Below are 16,273 nucleotides of genomic sequence, written 5' to 3' on the forward strand. Positions count from 1 at the left end.
TAAAATCATTCGATATAACATGAGAATATAGGTGCAACTAAATCTCAGGTTAAACCATAAGGTGAAATTGGGAGAGCATGTGGGAGTCTCAAGTTGAAGGTGATGATACAACCTCCTATAATTGTAGCACATATAGGGTAAGTGAATTAGTTCATCGATCTAAACTGTGGTCTCGGTTGCTACTAACACCATGTCTTTTTAGTTTAAAAAAATGATACAAAATGGTTCAATCCCAATAATATAGCAATCAGAAAACAAATATCCTCATGATTCAGACAGAAATTATATGTACAAATTCGTCCAATAAGCAAGCAACAAAACACAAATCAATGATAACAGAACCATAAATACCAGAGACCGACAATGGCATGACTTTCTTAGTCGGCTGTCCAGCTTTGCTAGACAATTTCACGCACTTTTCTGTTGTACTCGCGCTTATTCTCACTAAACATCCGTGCTGCTTCTGAATTTGCTGGTGAGTTCGGGTTTGGATCACAAAGTAACGACTGCAATGCAACAAAGCAAGTATATCAGAAAAAAATACCGGTTTGCGGATCTAAATCGCTACAACTTGTAAATATATAAGATATTGCATATATAAGATCATTAGAACACATTTTACATTACATATATAAGATCATAAAAATTAGTAAGTTGAACCGGATAACGCACCTGAATTGATGTAAGAATGGCAGCAACATCATAGATTGGAGACCACTGATTTTGAAGAATGTCCAAACATATGCTTCCATCTGCATAAACTGATGAATGGAAAAAAAAAGGTCAATCTGGATCACAAAATAATGAATCAAAAGGGTAGAACTTGAAATGTTAGATAAAAAGACAACCGAATGAACGGTTTAGAAGTCAACGAAACTTCACACTAGTGTTTGCAATCATTAAGCTAACTTATAACAAGCAGTGGTCGTTACTTTAATTACAGTTTGTATAATCATTTTAACCATCATACTATTTATAAAATTCACTTGCAGACACAAACCTATGTGCATAAACACAGTCTCTTTGGTTATGAAAGCTTACTGTTGGGATGAAACATTCGAGAAATGAATCGCACGGTTGGCGGCTTATTAGGATAATCTTCCGAAAACTGAAGTGTCAGCTTGAACGTACCTGAGATCAACCAATATTACAAATCACTAATTCACACAATTCAACACATCGACACATAAACAGACGAGTTTCGGTAAAAAAAAAAAAGATGAAACTTATACTCACCTCCATCCCAAGGAGTGTCATCGGGCCTGCAACACAAACAAAACCAATCAATGAAATAATCGGTATATCAGACGTCATAATGAAAAGAAGCATGATGGATACCCGAATATGACAGCATTCCAGAGCATAATATTATTATCAATAGGAGCACCGCTGATACCAGCAGGCGGATCTTGCTGCAAGCGCCTGAAATCCCGCATTAACCTCTTCCTTGCAGGAGTGGACATCCTGTTGCACCCAATTTAATAAACATGATGAACACAATATTATTACAATAATAAAGTCAGTGGCGGCGGTAAACGGGCAACCCGCGACCCCCTTTTGAATAGCAAACCGGATCCTACTAAAAACGAAACTTTGGGTTTTAGGGGGGCAAAACAAAAGATTACTAGTATTCACCGCCAGCCAACTCGTTTTAAAACCCATAGTCCGGTTGCGGGTTTGAAAATCCCATGTAAAAGTACCCTAGGTAAAAGGAAGAATTTAGGCCTAATTTATGGATGAATGAGTGAAGCTGGCGTAATATGCAAGCTTGTTTCTATTTATTTCTTTGTTGGAGGACTAGGACTAGGACTAGGACTAGGTGGGATGTATCTATCGTATGAACGGATGCCAATTATGATTTACTAGCTTCATCCCTATAACACACATACAGTTTATTTAAGTTTTTATTTATCAGCTTGTATTTGTTTTAGTTTTGAACGTAGTTTTATTTTCATTTAATATGTATATATTAGTTTGTTATGTTGATTATATTTTTTATTGTTTGGACTTTTTTAATTGAAATGTGTATGTTTTAGATTATTTACAAACAAATATGAACACAAATATTTGTTTTATGAAAAAGGAGCGGTTGATGTAGGTGATGATGGGGTGGACTGGTGATGGAGAATATATAGAGGAGAGAATTTTAATTATGATTTGATGATGAAAATATTTCACAAATAAATGTGATGTAATAACTCGTTTAAGAGCTATTTGTTGTCATTGTATTATCCTCCATTGTATTTGTTGCCACCACCGCATGTATATAGAGAAACAATAAGGAGGACAAGAACTACACACTCATTTGGGTTTTCGGTCTTCGTCGTTTTCGATGCTTCAGCTTGTCGTTTAAGATCGAGGCCAAATAAAACATTGTAAACTGTGTTGAAAACTGAACTTGGAAGCCGAGCCTAAGAATCATTAATGATTGAATGATTAATCTCGAATAGACAGACGAATGAATCAAGTTTTGATATTCAAATGAAGAAACTTGCATTAACTGTTTCCTAGCTCATGTAAACACATACAATGAATAAATAGAGAGGTTACCATTATGTATCAATTGTTAATCATAGTGATCAAAATGTATCGAATATGTTTAAGAAAATGTTGTTACGTAATGCTATCGTCTTATCAAAGGCATGTGAGAGCATGAATGGTTATGACACCAAACATAAAATGGTGGGTTACACAACCAATTTAGTGCTTGAATTCATCATGGAATAGACAACATTTCCATACGTTACAAAACCATAGAAATGTGTTTCATGAGTCCAAGTTATTGAAATGTGTATCATGCGTGTTTAAGTTGGCATCCAGGCTGTAACACCCCAACCCGGATAGGGTTGACGTGTCACATCGTACGGAGGTATGCAGAGGCAGAAGACATAATTTCATTGCTTAGAAATCTTCATAAGCATCCTAACATTTATTTCACTCTCTCCATCCCGCCCAAAGTAAACTGTGAACCTGAGAGAGGAAAAGTTTACGGAATGAGCCAAATGCCCAGTACGGAATAATAGGCTCAAGCGCTAAAACATTTTTGATAAAAACGGTAAGTTTAAAAAATAGCTTATGATGGCGATAACAAAACAGTTTTAGTAACGGTAACAATAAAACATTTTTGCTAAACAATATACAACTAATAAAACAATTCGCGTAAACCGTAAGCCAAAACACTTTCGGATAAGTCAATCACAATAACTTCTGAGTAAGAATAGTAACAAATAATTTAGATCAGTAGCAGATGATTCATAACGGTAACAAATAATTAATAACAATAACAAATAGTTTAAACAGTCTCAGATAGTTCAAATCATACGGATGTACCCATGAGCCGAATAGTAACAGAAACATGTGTGAAGATATACAGGGGGGTATTCCTGTATACCAATTGTGATAGAATCAACCTCATCTTGTATTGAGGATTCAATAGACTTATATAGACAATTACATAACAATCACTCCATGATTATAGGAGTGTTGACTAAATACAATAGGAAACAAATTAATACAATAAATGAGTATTTTATTCTCTAATACCCCCCTTCAATCGAAACGGTGGCGGTCCAAGACGCAACATAGTACGAAACGATGCTCGTGGAAGACTTTTAGTGAAGATGTCAGCCACCTGAAGATTGGTGGGAACAAAACGAGTGTAAAGCTTGCCCGAAGTTACGAGTTCTCGTATGAAATGGTAATCCAAGTCAATATGCTTTGCACGCTTGTGAGACACGGGGTTCTGAGTCATAAAAAGGGCACTTTTATTATCACACAGTAGAGTGGGTCGATCAGAAGGCAAGGCATGTAACTCTTGTAGCAAATGAGTAATCCAAACTATTTCAGCAGCTGTGTTTGCCATTGCTCTATATTCTGATTCACAACTAGAGCGTGAGACCGTTGGTTGTTTCTTTGCATTCCAGGTTACTAGATTACCACCCAAAAAAATAGAGTAACCATATGTGGACCTTCGGGTTTCAATGCATCGAGCCCAGTCAGCATCAGAATGGCCGACTAAAGAAGATTTAAGAGGCCGACTGAATGTGAGACCGAATGAAAGTGTACCTTTAACGTAACGAAGAATGCACTTAACCGACTGAAAATGATCAACAGTAGGAGCGTGCAGAAATTGACACACCTGATTAACAGCATAAGATAGATCCGGTCGAGTAATTGTAAGGTACTGAAGAGCACCAACAAGCGATCGATATAACGTGGGATCTGAGAATGGTTCCCCGGTGGTGAGAAAGGTTTCATGCGGAGCAAGAGGTGTGCTAATCGGCTTGGAGTCAAAAAGTTCGGCTTGCTTGAGAATATCTGTTGCATATTTTGATTGGGTAAGAAAGAGACCCGTGTCCGTATAGGCAACTTCAAGGCCTAAAAAATAGTTGAGATTACAAAGATCTTTATTGGAAAATTCAGCATTGAGCCGAGAAATGAAAGAACCAATAGTCGTCTCATCGTGACCCGTAAGAATAAGATCATCCACGTAGACAAGAAAATACATGGTGCAAGCGGATCGACGAAACACAAACAAAGAAGTGTCCGCTCGACTGCATGTGAAACCATAGGACAAAAGAAACGAGCTCAATCGTTGGAACCATGCTCGGGGGGCCTGTTTCAGACCGTATAAAGCTTTAGAAAGTTTGCACACGTGATTTGGAAAGTCAGGATTAATGAAGCCCGGTGGTTGTTCCATGAAGACTGTCTCATTCAAGGTACCATTAATGAAGGCATTTTTAACATCAAGTTGGTGCAACTTCCATTGGTTTAAGACAGCTATGGATAGGACAATACGAACTGTCGATGCTTTAACCACGGGACTAAAAGTGTGCGAGTAATCAAGACCCGGTATTTGAGTATAACCTTGCGCTACTAGACGCGCCTTGTATCGTTCAATAGACCCATCAGAGTGATACTTAATTCTGTAAACCCATTTTGACCCAACAATATTTGTAGATGGTGGACGACGTACTAGCGTCCAAGTGCGATTAAGGTGTAAGGCCTCAATTTCTTCATTCATAGCAGCTAGCCATTTGGCATCTTTCGACGCGGATTTGAAACCACGTGGTTCGGTAGCGGAAAATAAAGCCATATGGAGAGAGTGGCTCGTAAGAGTGGCGAAATCGGCTATATGCTTCAGTTTAAAAATTCCCGATTTAGGCCGCGTTGTCATAGAATGAGCAGAAGTAGTATTAGTGGTGGATGTGGTGTTTGTATTTTGGGTGGATGAAGCTAAAGGAGATGATTGGGTAGTTGGTGGATTTGGATTGGTTGTGGTGGGAGAAATGGTATGGGCCGATGGTGAAATATTGGGTTGGCTAGTATCTGGATCAGGTGTAGTAATGGGTTGGATAGGATTTGGATTGGGTGGTGGAGTATGATGGGAGGGAGAGTGAGCATATAATGGCCATGATTTTGATGGGCTGGTGGATGAGGATGAACTGGTTGATGTGAGTTGAGTTTGTGAGGCTTGGCTAGGCAGATTCTTGACATAAGAGCTGATTGGGCCAGTGGACTCTTCCAAAAATGATGTTATTTCAAGCTCAGATAAACTGTTAACATTCATAGCTCCTTTAAACGGAAACGCCTTTTCATTAAACCGTGCATGCCGAGTAATATAAACCCGAGAAGTGGACGGATCAAGGCACCGATACCCTTTATATTTCGTGCTATACCCAATGAAGACACAAGGTATACTTCTTGGTGCAAGCTTATGCTTCGAGTAGTCACGTAGGTATGGAAAAACTTGGCAACCAAAAGCACGAAAGTTTGCATATTGCGGGTCATGATTAAGCATGAGTTGAAACGGCGACTTGTTGTCTAATAGTGCAGTAGGTAATCGATTAATAATAAACGTTGCTGAAGTGAAGGCGTCCACCCAATAAGAAGCCGGTATGTGAGCATTAAATAACATAGCAAGCCCTGTTTCAACAATATGCCTATGTTTACGTTTTGCCCGACCATTTTGTTGAGGCGTATATGGGCAAGAAAACCGGTGAAAAGTACCATTTTCCTCAAAAACTTTGCGAAAGGTATGGTTCACAAATTCAGTTCCACCATCGCTTTGAAAGACTTTAATCTTCCTTCCACACTGTGTTTGAGCAAGATTTAAAAACGCGGGTAAAACCGTATAAAATCTTGTTTTGGTTTTAAGAGGATAAAACCAAGTAAACATGGAGTAATCATCAATAAACACAACATAATACAAATAACCATCTTTGGAAGCAATAGGTGCCGACCTCCATAAGTCACAATGCACAAGATCAAAAGGATGCAAAGATCGTTTTAAATTAATATCAAAAGAAAGTCTTTGTCCTTTTGCAAGTTGACAAGGTGTGCAAATGTTTGGTTTGGGCAAAACCGAAGTAACAGACAAGGCCCCCAACTTATTTAAAAGAGAAATAGTATCAAAAGAAATATGGCCTAAACGAGCATGCCATAATTCATAAGAGGCTCTTGTTGAAATAGTAGAAACCAAAGCTTGTGGAACTTCTTTCAACACATAAAGGCCGTTTTCACAACTTCCTTTAGCAAGAACTCTTTTTGTTTTCCGATCCTGAATATGAAAAAATGGTTAAGATAAAAGAACATCAACCGGATAGTCGCATGTCAATTTGCTCACAGATAATAATTTCTTTGTGAGATTAGGAATAACAAGTACATCCCGTAACTTAATATAATCAGAAATAATGAAGTACCCGTATGAGTCACAGGGAGCGATTTACCATTGCCAAATAAAACACGAGTGTTACCTTAATAAGGAGCGGATTGATTTAACGATTCAAAATCAGGAGCCATATGTGTGGTTGCCCCAGAGTCAACATTCCAATCCGGCGTGTTATGAGTAACGTGAAATTGAGCATGAAATGCTTTAGCTAGGGAGTCATCTGATGAAGCATGTGGTCTTGCATATTTTGGTAAGTCAGGACAAAAAGTTGCCACATGGTCATGAGATTTGCAAAGCTGACACTTGGATAGCTGCTTTTCATAGTACCTACCCCGACCACCATGATAACCCCTTCCACGAGAATTATTGCCCCGGTAATCATTAAAGAAACGTCCACGAGAGGACGAGTATGCTGAGCTTGAAACGCAGCCGGGGGTGTACTTGTATCGTGAAGGGACTGAACAAAAAGTTCGTGACTTTCGGCTTGAGATACAAGATCTCGAAAAAGTGGTGCGGGTTTGGTATTACGTATGGATGTTGAGAAGTTAGGAAGGACCGAGCCCCCAAAGGAACCAATGAATCTTGTCGGGTTCTACCACCGGATTACCAACCGCAGCTAACTGATCACATATAGATTTGAATTTACGACTGTATTCAGTGACGGTCGATGTACCTTTGGTAAGTTGCCTGAGAGTGTCACGTAAGGCATACACGCGCTCAAGGGAAGAGTTGTTGTATGCGGATTCAAGAGCCAGCTATATGTTACGGGCCCCGGAGATACCGAGTACTTCAGCGGCGGCTTCTTCAGTAAGTGAGGCATTCAAGATTACTACTGTTCGCTGGTCATTTGCTTTCCAAGTAAAAGCTTCTGCGTTGGAGATAATTTTGTTATCAACAGTGAGGGTGGTCGGCGGTTCAGGGCAGGAGCCGTCAATATGACCGCTAAGCTTTTGTAGGTTGAAGATAGTGAGCATGTGATTACTCCATAGTAGGTAGTTGGTAGAGTTTAGTTTGATTGTGATAAGATGAAGGAGAGTACTCATGTTAGGGAAGAATCGGTGGCGTCGGCCATGGGAGAGGGAAGGAAGAAACGATAGGAAATTAGGGTTTTAGAAGAGAAAATAGGATCGTATGGCTGATACCATGTGATAGAATCAACCTCATCTTGTATTGAGGATTCAATAGACTTATATAGACAATTACATAACAATCACTCCATGATTATAGGAGTGTTGACTAAATACACTTGGAAACAAATAAATACAATAAATGAGTATATTATTCTCTAATACCAATCACATGGAATGGGGCAGGTTGGCACACCTACATCCATTCCCAGGAACAGAGATTGAAACAGAGCTAGGATCGATCCATACGCCTCCTAGTAGCTTTGTACCACACCTGTACCTAGGAACGCCGTGAACTAATCTCTCCGTCACAGAAGGAGCACATGTTGTCGGTGCCACAACAACATGCTCGTGGGACACTCCACGAGAAGCGTAACACTCACGGTAAGAGAGCATAAAAATATATATTTTTGAAGCATTTAAAAATTGAGTATCGGATCATGCGGTAATGAGAAAAATTAATTTAAATCTACCGCATGCTTGTTTTTGTTAAAAAGTAACAAACAATTAACGTATTATAGACCCAAGTATAACATATCGGAAAACTGAGCGTAACATGAAGCCCGCACATCTTGGTTAACAGTACTCTGATAAAATAGCCGAGTGTTTATAGATATGAAATACCGCATCGTATCCACCACACCCAGATTTGTGATCCAAGTTTGGTTTCCCATGATGTTCGAAATTCATATTACTTCCCTGGAACATACAAGATTCAAATGTCTTGTTGCAATGAAACAAAGTAAGAAACATGAAACAAACGGAAAGCCAAAGACGTTAAGAGTTCCAGGTCTTAGTCATAGGGTTATCACAATCGAACCAGATAACAAAGGAGGGGGTAATGATCCGTACCTTGTATGTTGATTAGTTGTCTTACACGGATAAGTTAAATACGTTAAGCGCTTTGGAAACAACCTACATCGTACATGTAGCTTATAAGGCTGTGTGCATGATTATATCTTTTCTTTACCCAAGACTAATTAAAGTCGACTTTTATCTTATTCATAGAAGTGTCGAAGGTCCCAGTGTATATAAATGCAAGTTCGTTTCTTTTAATTTCTAATGTCGAACATAATATTATAAAACGTTAAATCTAGTAATACTAACAATTTAAATAAAAGCTTGTGATGGTTAATTGAAAAAAAAAAGTTTTGTTTTTTATTCTTTTTATATTTAAAGAAAATAAACCATTGTTTAAAAGTCTATTTCTTAACCAGTTCCACCATTTAAGTTCCTATTTTCTATTATGACAGTTAAGTATACTGTTTACTATTTGTGCTATTTCATCTTTTCTTTTTTTACAAAATGGCAAAACGAGTCCTTTATGTTTGCACGTTTTTTTAATGGTCGTCTTTTAGCAAACTCAATGACAAAGACTATCCTTTAAGTTTCAAATCCCTATCACGTTACGTCCTTTGTCACTAACGGAGTTAATTTTTCTTGTTAAATCTGGTCATGTGCCTTGCACATGAGGGTAATTTGGTCATTTTTATATATTTATTAAAAAAACTTTTAATCTCTTCACCCACCATCTTCACCCTTTTCTGCCACCCACCTCCCCACTATCACCGGTATCTGTTACCCATCGTCGCCGTCACACCAGACCGCCATCGCATCTCTGCAACCTTCGAATAACCACTGTTTACCACCACCACTTAGGTACCAACCTCACCTCCGCCATGAACCATCATATTTGAATGGAAATAAACAACACCCTTTACTTTCTTAAATTTCTCCAACCATAAACACACCCTAAAATCATCAATTTCTTCAACCACATACACTTCATTCCCCTCTCTACACCATCAGACCACTACACCTGCCAACCACGGCACACCACGCCACCAAACAACCAAAATAACAGCGTCGAACTTAAGATCCGAAATTAGGGTTTTCGTATAGCCTATTAGGTACGAAATTAGGGTTACCGGCGCACTCCAACCACGACGTCGTTAAGATCTGAAAAGTGGAACCTTAATCGAAATTTTGGTACACTTACCGGGCCTTCGTTCGTTCTGCTGCTGGTCCGATTAGACTTCTAACCATCGTCTGATACTAAAATCACCACCAATCGCCGCCAAAGGGGGGTTTTTTTTGTCGCCGGAAAACGAGAGGGGTTGTACCCTTTCGGTCGCCGGAAAACGAGAGAGGTTGTACCCTCTGCTGTAATCACAAATCAACATCCTCATGATGCTCAAACCCCGTTACTACATACCAATTTCTTGACTACCGTAGTGGTGGCGGTGGTGATGGTGGCTTGTGGTGGTAGGTGGAGATTATGGTGGTTGGGAGAGAGAGCTCAGAGAAAGTGAAGAGATGGGGAGAGAGAGTGTGCAATTGACCATGTTTATATATAACATGTTAAAAGTTACTAAAATACCCTCAAATGCCTTGCACATGACCAGGTTTAACGAAAAATTTTAACTGAGTTAGGATCAAAGGACGAAACGTGATAGAGTTTTTAAATATAAAGGATGTTTTCTGTTATTAAGTTTGCTAAATGACGTCCACTGAAAAAACATGCAGACACAAAGGACCACTTTTGCCATTTTGTCTTCTTTTTTTCTCCTCACACAATACTAGCGTTAGACTTGAAAACCCATATTCTAAACCAATGTTTTTTTATACTATGAGTCACGTTTATATATTAAGGGATGACTAATATAGGCTTAGGTTCGGTTTACCTTAGTCGGATTCACGTTTGATGATGTATTATTGGTTTCCGATATATGGTGGTTGCCAAGGTGAAGGGAGGCGGAGGCGGCGTGTTGTTGAATGATTCCTAGTTGGTAATTGATGGTGATATCCAATCGGTGTCGGGACTAGTCATCCGATGGTTTTCCGGTCTTGGGTGTGGTTACCGAACAAAACGAGGGAGGTGGCAGCGATGTGGTGGTACGAAGGTGGTTAATAGTTCGGGTGTTCCCCCTCGGTTCCGCCAGGGCTCGATAATGAGAGGGTTACCAACACAATTTGGGAAGATGAAGATGGGATGCGGTGACGTGATCCGTGCGATATTTATAGTGACAATACGAAGCTTCTAGTTAAATCAAGTTGAGATTGGTTTGCAGAGTTTGTCTCCAATAATGTATAAAATATCTTGTTTGATAATATTTATATACACATAGTACTCTTGCATATGTGATGATGATTTATTGTCAGCAATAATACGTGTTTATTCTTACACGAAAAGAAAGGTGAAGTAGTATAGGAAGTTATGGTAATTCGGTGTGGACAATTATTCACATTTTAAACATACGTGCTCCTTTTTCTTTTTATTCCATTTCATATATTGTTTAATTTTATTATTATTATTATTATTATTTTGGTTTTATTTTTACAGATATTACACAGGCACTATGAATTTATTATAGTGACCCTCTTAATGTTTTATGAATGCAATTGAATTATGTTGTCTTACATTGTGCTTGCCACTATGAACGCAAATTGAGAACACTTCAATCCATCCATCTTGCATTTCTAATTGGTTCTACCTTTTTAAACATTCACGAGGAACATGTTGCAAGCATTCATGCCTTCTTGTCTTTTGATATGTTGATAATACTTGTACGTTATTTTTACCTGTTAACTTTAGCGATCGATATTAACAATATAATGCAACATTAGTAGCCTATAGTGCTTGGTTTATGATGATTTGATTATTGAATGAAAATGATTGCATTATTAGTCAGAATACATAGGCTATAAATAGCCATTTACAACATACATAAAATGGTAAGGAGAAATCTACGACTAATTAAATGGTGAATAATAACAACCACAATAATTGTCTAAATATAGTTTAAGGAGAAAATGGAAATACAATTAATATAGTCAATGAGTGGTTTTCTTAATATGCCCCCGCAAGATGGAGGATCCATCGAAGACTCCAATCTTGTATCGAAATTAGTGAAACGGACCCCGACCGAGAGGTTTGGTGAGCACATCAGCAAGTTGATCGGCTGAATGAATGTGTAGAACCCGTAATGAACCATTAGTTACTTTTTCCCGAACAAAGTGATAATCGAGTGCCACGTGTTTCATACGCGAATGATAGACCGGGTTGGCACACAAATTAGTAGCGCCAGCATTGTCACAAAATAATGTAGGAGGTTTAGTTGCCGATAGACCAAGCTCTAATAGTAGGTTTTGAACCCAAGATAATTCTGCAGCACCGTTTGCTAATGCCTTATACTCCGCCTCAGTTGAAGAACGAGAGGCCGATTTTTGACGCGACGAACGCCACGAGATGATGTTGGAACCAAGGTAGATGATGTAGCCAGTTGTGGAACGCCCCCCGTCGGCAATTCCACCCCAATCAGAATCGATAAAAGCGGTAAGGTCGATGGGAGAGCCGCGGTTCAGAAACAAACCGTGATGAATAGTGCCTTTCAAGTATCGAAGAACCCGCTTTAAGGCTTGCCAATGGAGTTGAGTTGGTGCATGCATGTATTGAGAGAGCTTGTTGACCGCGTAAGAAACATCGGGTCGAGTAAAAGCAAGATACTGTAGGGAGCCTACCAATTGGCGATACGGGGTAGGGTCAACGGTAGGCGATCCATCAACAAGAGAGAGTGACTCAGTAGAGCTAAGTGGCATGACAACATGTTTAGCTCCATCCATTTTAAACTTGGTGAGTAAATTATGCACATGAGCATGTTGAGATAGAAATAAACCAGTGGCTGTGTTAATAACTTCAATGCCAAGAAAGTGGTGTAGCATGCCAAGATCTTTAATGGAAAATTTTTGAGATAATGCACTAATGATATGTTGAATGAATGAATGGTTGTTGCCGGTTAATACAATATCATCAACATATACCAAAAAATAGGAGATAATGCCATCCCGGTTATAGATGAACAAAGACGGGTCGGCCAAGGATTTGCGAAACCTGAGTTCAAGGAGGAACGTGGCAAGTTCCATGTACCATGCACGCGGTGCTTGCTTGAGCCCGTAGAGAGATTTTCGAAGATGACAAAGGTGATTGGGAAGATCTGGATTAACATATCCCGGTGGTTGAGACATGTAAACATCCTCATGCAAAGTGCCATGCAAGAAGGCATTATTAACATCGAGCTGCCGGAGGGACCAGTTTTGGGAAAAGGCAATGGCGAGAACCGTACGGATAGTTACAGGTTTAGTGACCGGACTGAATGTTTCAAAGTAATCCTTGCCATATTCTTGAAGGAATCCCTTAGCAACTATACGCGCCTTGTATTTCTCAACGGACCCGTCAAGACGCCGTTTGATGCGAAATACCCACTTGCAACCAATAGGTTTGTGTTGCGAATGAGGTACAAGTTCCCAGGTGGCATTTTTTAAAAGAGCATTAAACTCATTATCCATCGCCTTCCGCCACTCAGGATCTTTTAAGGCTTGATTGTGAGTTGTTGGTTCAAGCGATGAAGAAATCGGATGAAGGGTAGTGTGGTTAATAAATTTGGAGTTATAATACTTGGTATTTGGTTTGCGGCTGCGCGGGGGTAGCGGGGAAGGTGAGGTGGTAGAAGATGTAGGGAGGGATGGTGATGAAGGTGAGGTGGGTGAGGAAGTGGTGTGAGATTCGTTAATGGTTTGAGAGTGAGTGGGAGTGTTTGGTTCAGTGGTGTTTTGCGAATGGTTGGGAGTGGTCGTGGCAGAAGATGTGTCATGGGAGAGTGTGTTGGAGGGTAAAGATGAAATATGAGAGTGAGGTTGGATTGGTGTTGGTTGATCGAGTAGGCATGGTGGTTGGTTTTGTATGGATTGGGTTGGGTGAGTGGGGTGAGGTGATAAAGAGGAAGTGGGATGGTGGGTGTTGGGAGCAAACTGGATCAGTGGGGTATTACCAAAAAATTGGTCCACACTAGGAATGGTTGAGGAATTATTTTGAGATTGTAATGGAAATTTAGTCTCAATAAATTCCACGTGTCGGGAGTGGTATAGACATCGATTGGTATAATCATAGCATTTGTAGGCCGATTTGGATGACGAGTAGCCTAAGAAAACGCATTGTTCCGAGCGAGGGTGAAGTTTGTATTTTGCATACGGGCGTAGACACGGATAACATAAGCATCCAAAGGGTTTGAGTTTGGTATAGGTTGGTTCTTTTTTGTAGAGAAGTGAATATGGACATTTGAAATCAAGGATTGGAGTGGGTAGCCGTTTATTAGATAAACGGAGGTTTGAAAAGCATGTGTCCAAAATGAGAGAGGAAGGTGAGCATAGTGAAGGAGTGATAAACCGGTTTCCACAATGTGTCGGTGACGCCGTTCAGCAACACCGTTTTGTTCCGGGATATGCGGTGGGGTGGTGAAATGAGAAATACCTTGAGCGTGAAGATATGCGGTAAGTCCAATATATTCTCCACCATTATCGGTGAAGAGAGAAATTAAAGGTTTTTGAAAAAAAAATTTCGACCAGTAATTTGAATTGTGGGAATAAAATGGATACATCGGATTTATTTTTCATTGGATATAGCCAAATGTACTTTGTATGGTAGTCTACAAAAATCACATAATAAGTGAAACCATAAACCGATTTTTCTACCGGTCCCCAAACATCTGAATATAATAATTGTAGGGGTTTTGTAGTAGTAAATGAGTTCATGCCAAAGGAATCCTTGTGACTTTTATTGACGGAACACGAATTACAATGAAAATTGAGTAAATTAAAATGTAAGCCCAAGCATTTGGCTATTTTCTTAAGAATCCGAATAGAAGGATGCCCGAGTTTATGATGCCAGTCAAGAGGCGATGTAGTGGATACCGCATTTATTTGAGGTTGGGCTGGAAGGTTTGCATAGTAAACATCAAGGTAATTCTCGCCCCGCATTAGCCGCTCCCCCGTTCGAAGATCCTTGACAAAGAAATGAGTGGGAAAAAAATCAACAGAAACTTGGTTAGTTTTACACAATTTTGCAACGGAAATGAGTTTATTTTTGAATTAGGGAACACATAAAACATCTTTTAAGGCAAGAGAGCCTTTGGACGTAAGAATATGTGTTTGACCAATATGGGTTATAGAAAGGGTGTTACCATTTCCAAGAACAATTTCATCCAGTCCGCCATACTCGGATACAAAATGAAAAGATGTACGATCCAGAACGACATGATTGGAAGCTCCCGTATCAAACATATAGGAGGATGTTGCTACATTAGCAATTGGTGAAGCCTTGCTTTGGGTCATAGTGGTAACTTGATTGTCACGAAGAAACCGAGCAAGTTTGCGGCACTCTTTAGTTTCATGCCCTGCAAAATTACAAAACTGGCAGTAGATATTGGTGCGGTTATCACGGTTACCGTTATTGAAGTTGGAGCCATTAGACCATTGATTGCGGGATGGCCTGTTGTTGAAGTTGCTTTGCATGTTGCGCCGTTCGGGTGCAGATCTTGAATTAGTACTCCTTGAGTATTTTTGGGTGAAGTTGGCTGTAGCCATGAAAGGTGGTGCCACAGTGGTTTGTTTAAGTTCCCTCTCAAAGTCAATCAACTTCTCAAATAGTTCTGGGAAGGTGAGATTTGAACCAAGGATTCTAAGCGATTGTGCAAAATTTTTGAAGTCCTCGCCCAATTGGCAGAGAATGTGAACCATCAGATCCTCGTCTTTCACCGGGTTTTGAACGAGAGCCAGTTCGTCGGCAATTGACTTCATGTCACGTAAGTATTCTGTGACGGTACGAGTGCCTTTGGGATTAGATGCAAGCTTGGTTTTTAGCGATATGACGCGAGACCGAGATGGGTTCGCATAACTGGTGACCAATCGTTCCCATGCTTCACGGGCGGTGTCGGCCGATGCAATCATCGTTTGAATAGTGGGTGAACAACTGCCTAGAAGAGCTGCCAGGATTTGATCCTGTCTGAACCATGGATAGTGGTTCGGGTTCGGTTTGGTTGCTTCGGCATCTAGAAACTCCGCCGGAGTTGGCTTGGTTCCGGTGACAAAGTGAAAAAGATAGAGACCAATCAAAGTCGAGTAGACGTGCTTACGCCATACCGTAAAATTGTCATCAGTGAGAGTAACGTTAAAGTGGGTAGAGGCCGTGAGTTGAACTACGGTGATTGGTGCCATGGAAAGTGATTTGAAGGAGTGTTTGAACGGAAAAAAAGGGAGTTGCAGTAGGATCAATTCTCGTTTGAAATGGAGGCTTGTAAGGCCCCATTACCGGTAGCCCTACTTTGGTGTTGGATTTACTCATAAACGTAGTTCTAAATATCAGAGTTAATTAAAACTTTCGCGGAATAACATAAAACATCAACAGTCGTTACAAACATTCATAATTTGTCTTTAAAACATAACTTAAAACATATCTTTTAGTTCAACATTAACAAGTAAAACTTCAGATGTCAGCTTCTTTATTCATCCGCCATGTGTCTCCCCTCAAGCCAGCTGCCTCATCCTACTCACCTGCGTGCATACTAAAAGTCAGCTACGCTGAGTGAGTTCTAGTTAATAACGTCACATACTTTACATACATACATTCTTTCATTCATACTTT

At 39.8% G+C, this 16,273-nt stretch overlaps 1 protein-coding gene across 1 annotated transcript; it reads right to left on the reverse strand.

Annotated features, from left to right (window-relative positions):
* Positions 1–234: 234 nt before the first annotated feature.
* Positions 235–1,486, reverse strand: LOC143570982 (ubiquitin-conjugating enzyme E2 2-like). Its single transcript, XM_077056502.1, has 5 exons — positions 1,339–1,486; positions 1,237–1,262; positions 1,042–1,131; positions 673–761; positions 235–506 (listed from the first exon to the last, which is right to left on the reverse strand). Exons 1-5 carry the CDS (start codon positions 1,461–1,463, stop codon positions 399–401), a joined length of 438 nt encoding a protein of 145 aa, XP_076912617.1. The 5' UTR covers positions 1,464–1,486; the 3' UTR covers positions 235–398.
* Between the last annotated feature and the right edge of the window lie 14,787 nt (positions 1,487–16,273).

Source organism: Bidens hawaiensis, unplaced genomic scaffold (genome assembly GCF_021521415.1).
Source record: "Bidens hawaiensis isolate Kalapana, Puna unplaced genomic scaffold, B.hawaiensis_p1.1 tig00025179_1, whole genome shotgun sequence".
Taxonomy (NCBI): Eukaryota; Viridiplantae; Streptophyta; class Magnoliopsida; order Asterales; family Asteraceae; genus Bidens; species Bidens hawaiensis.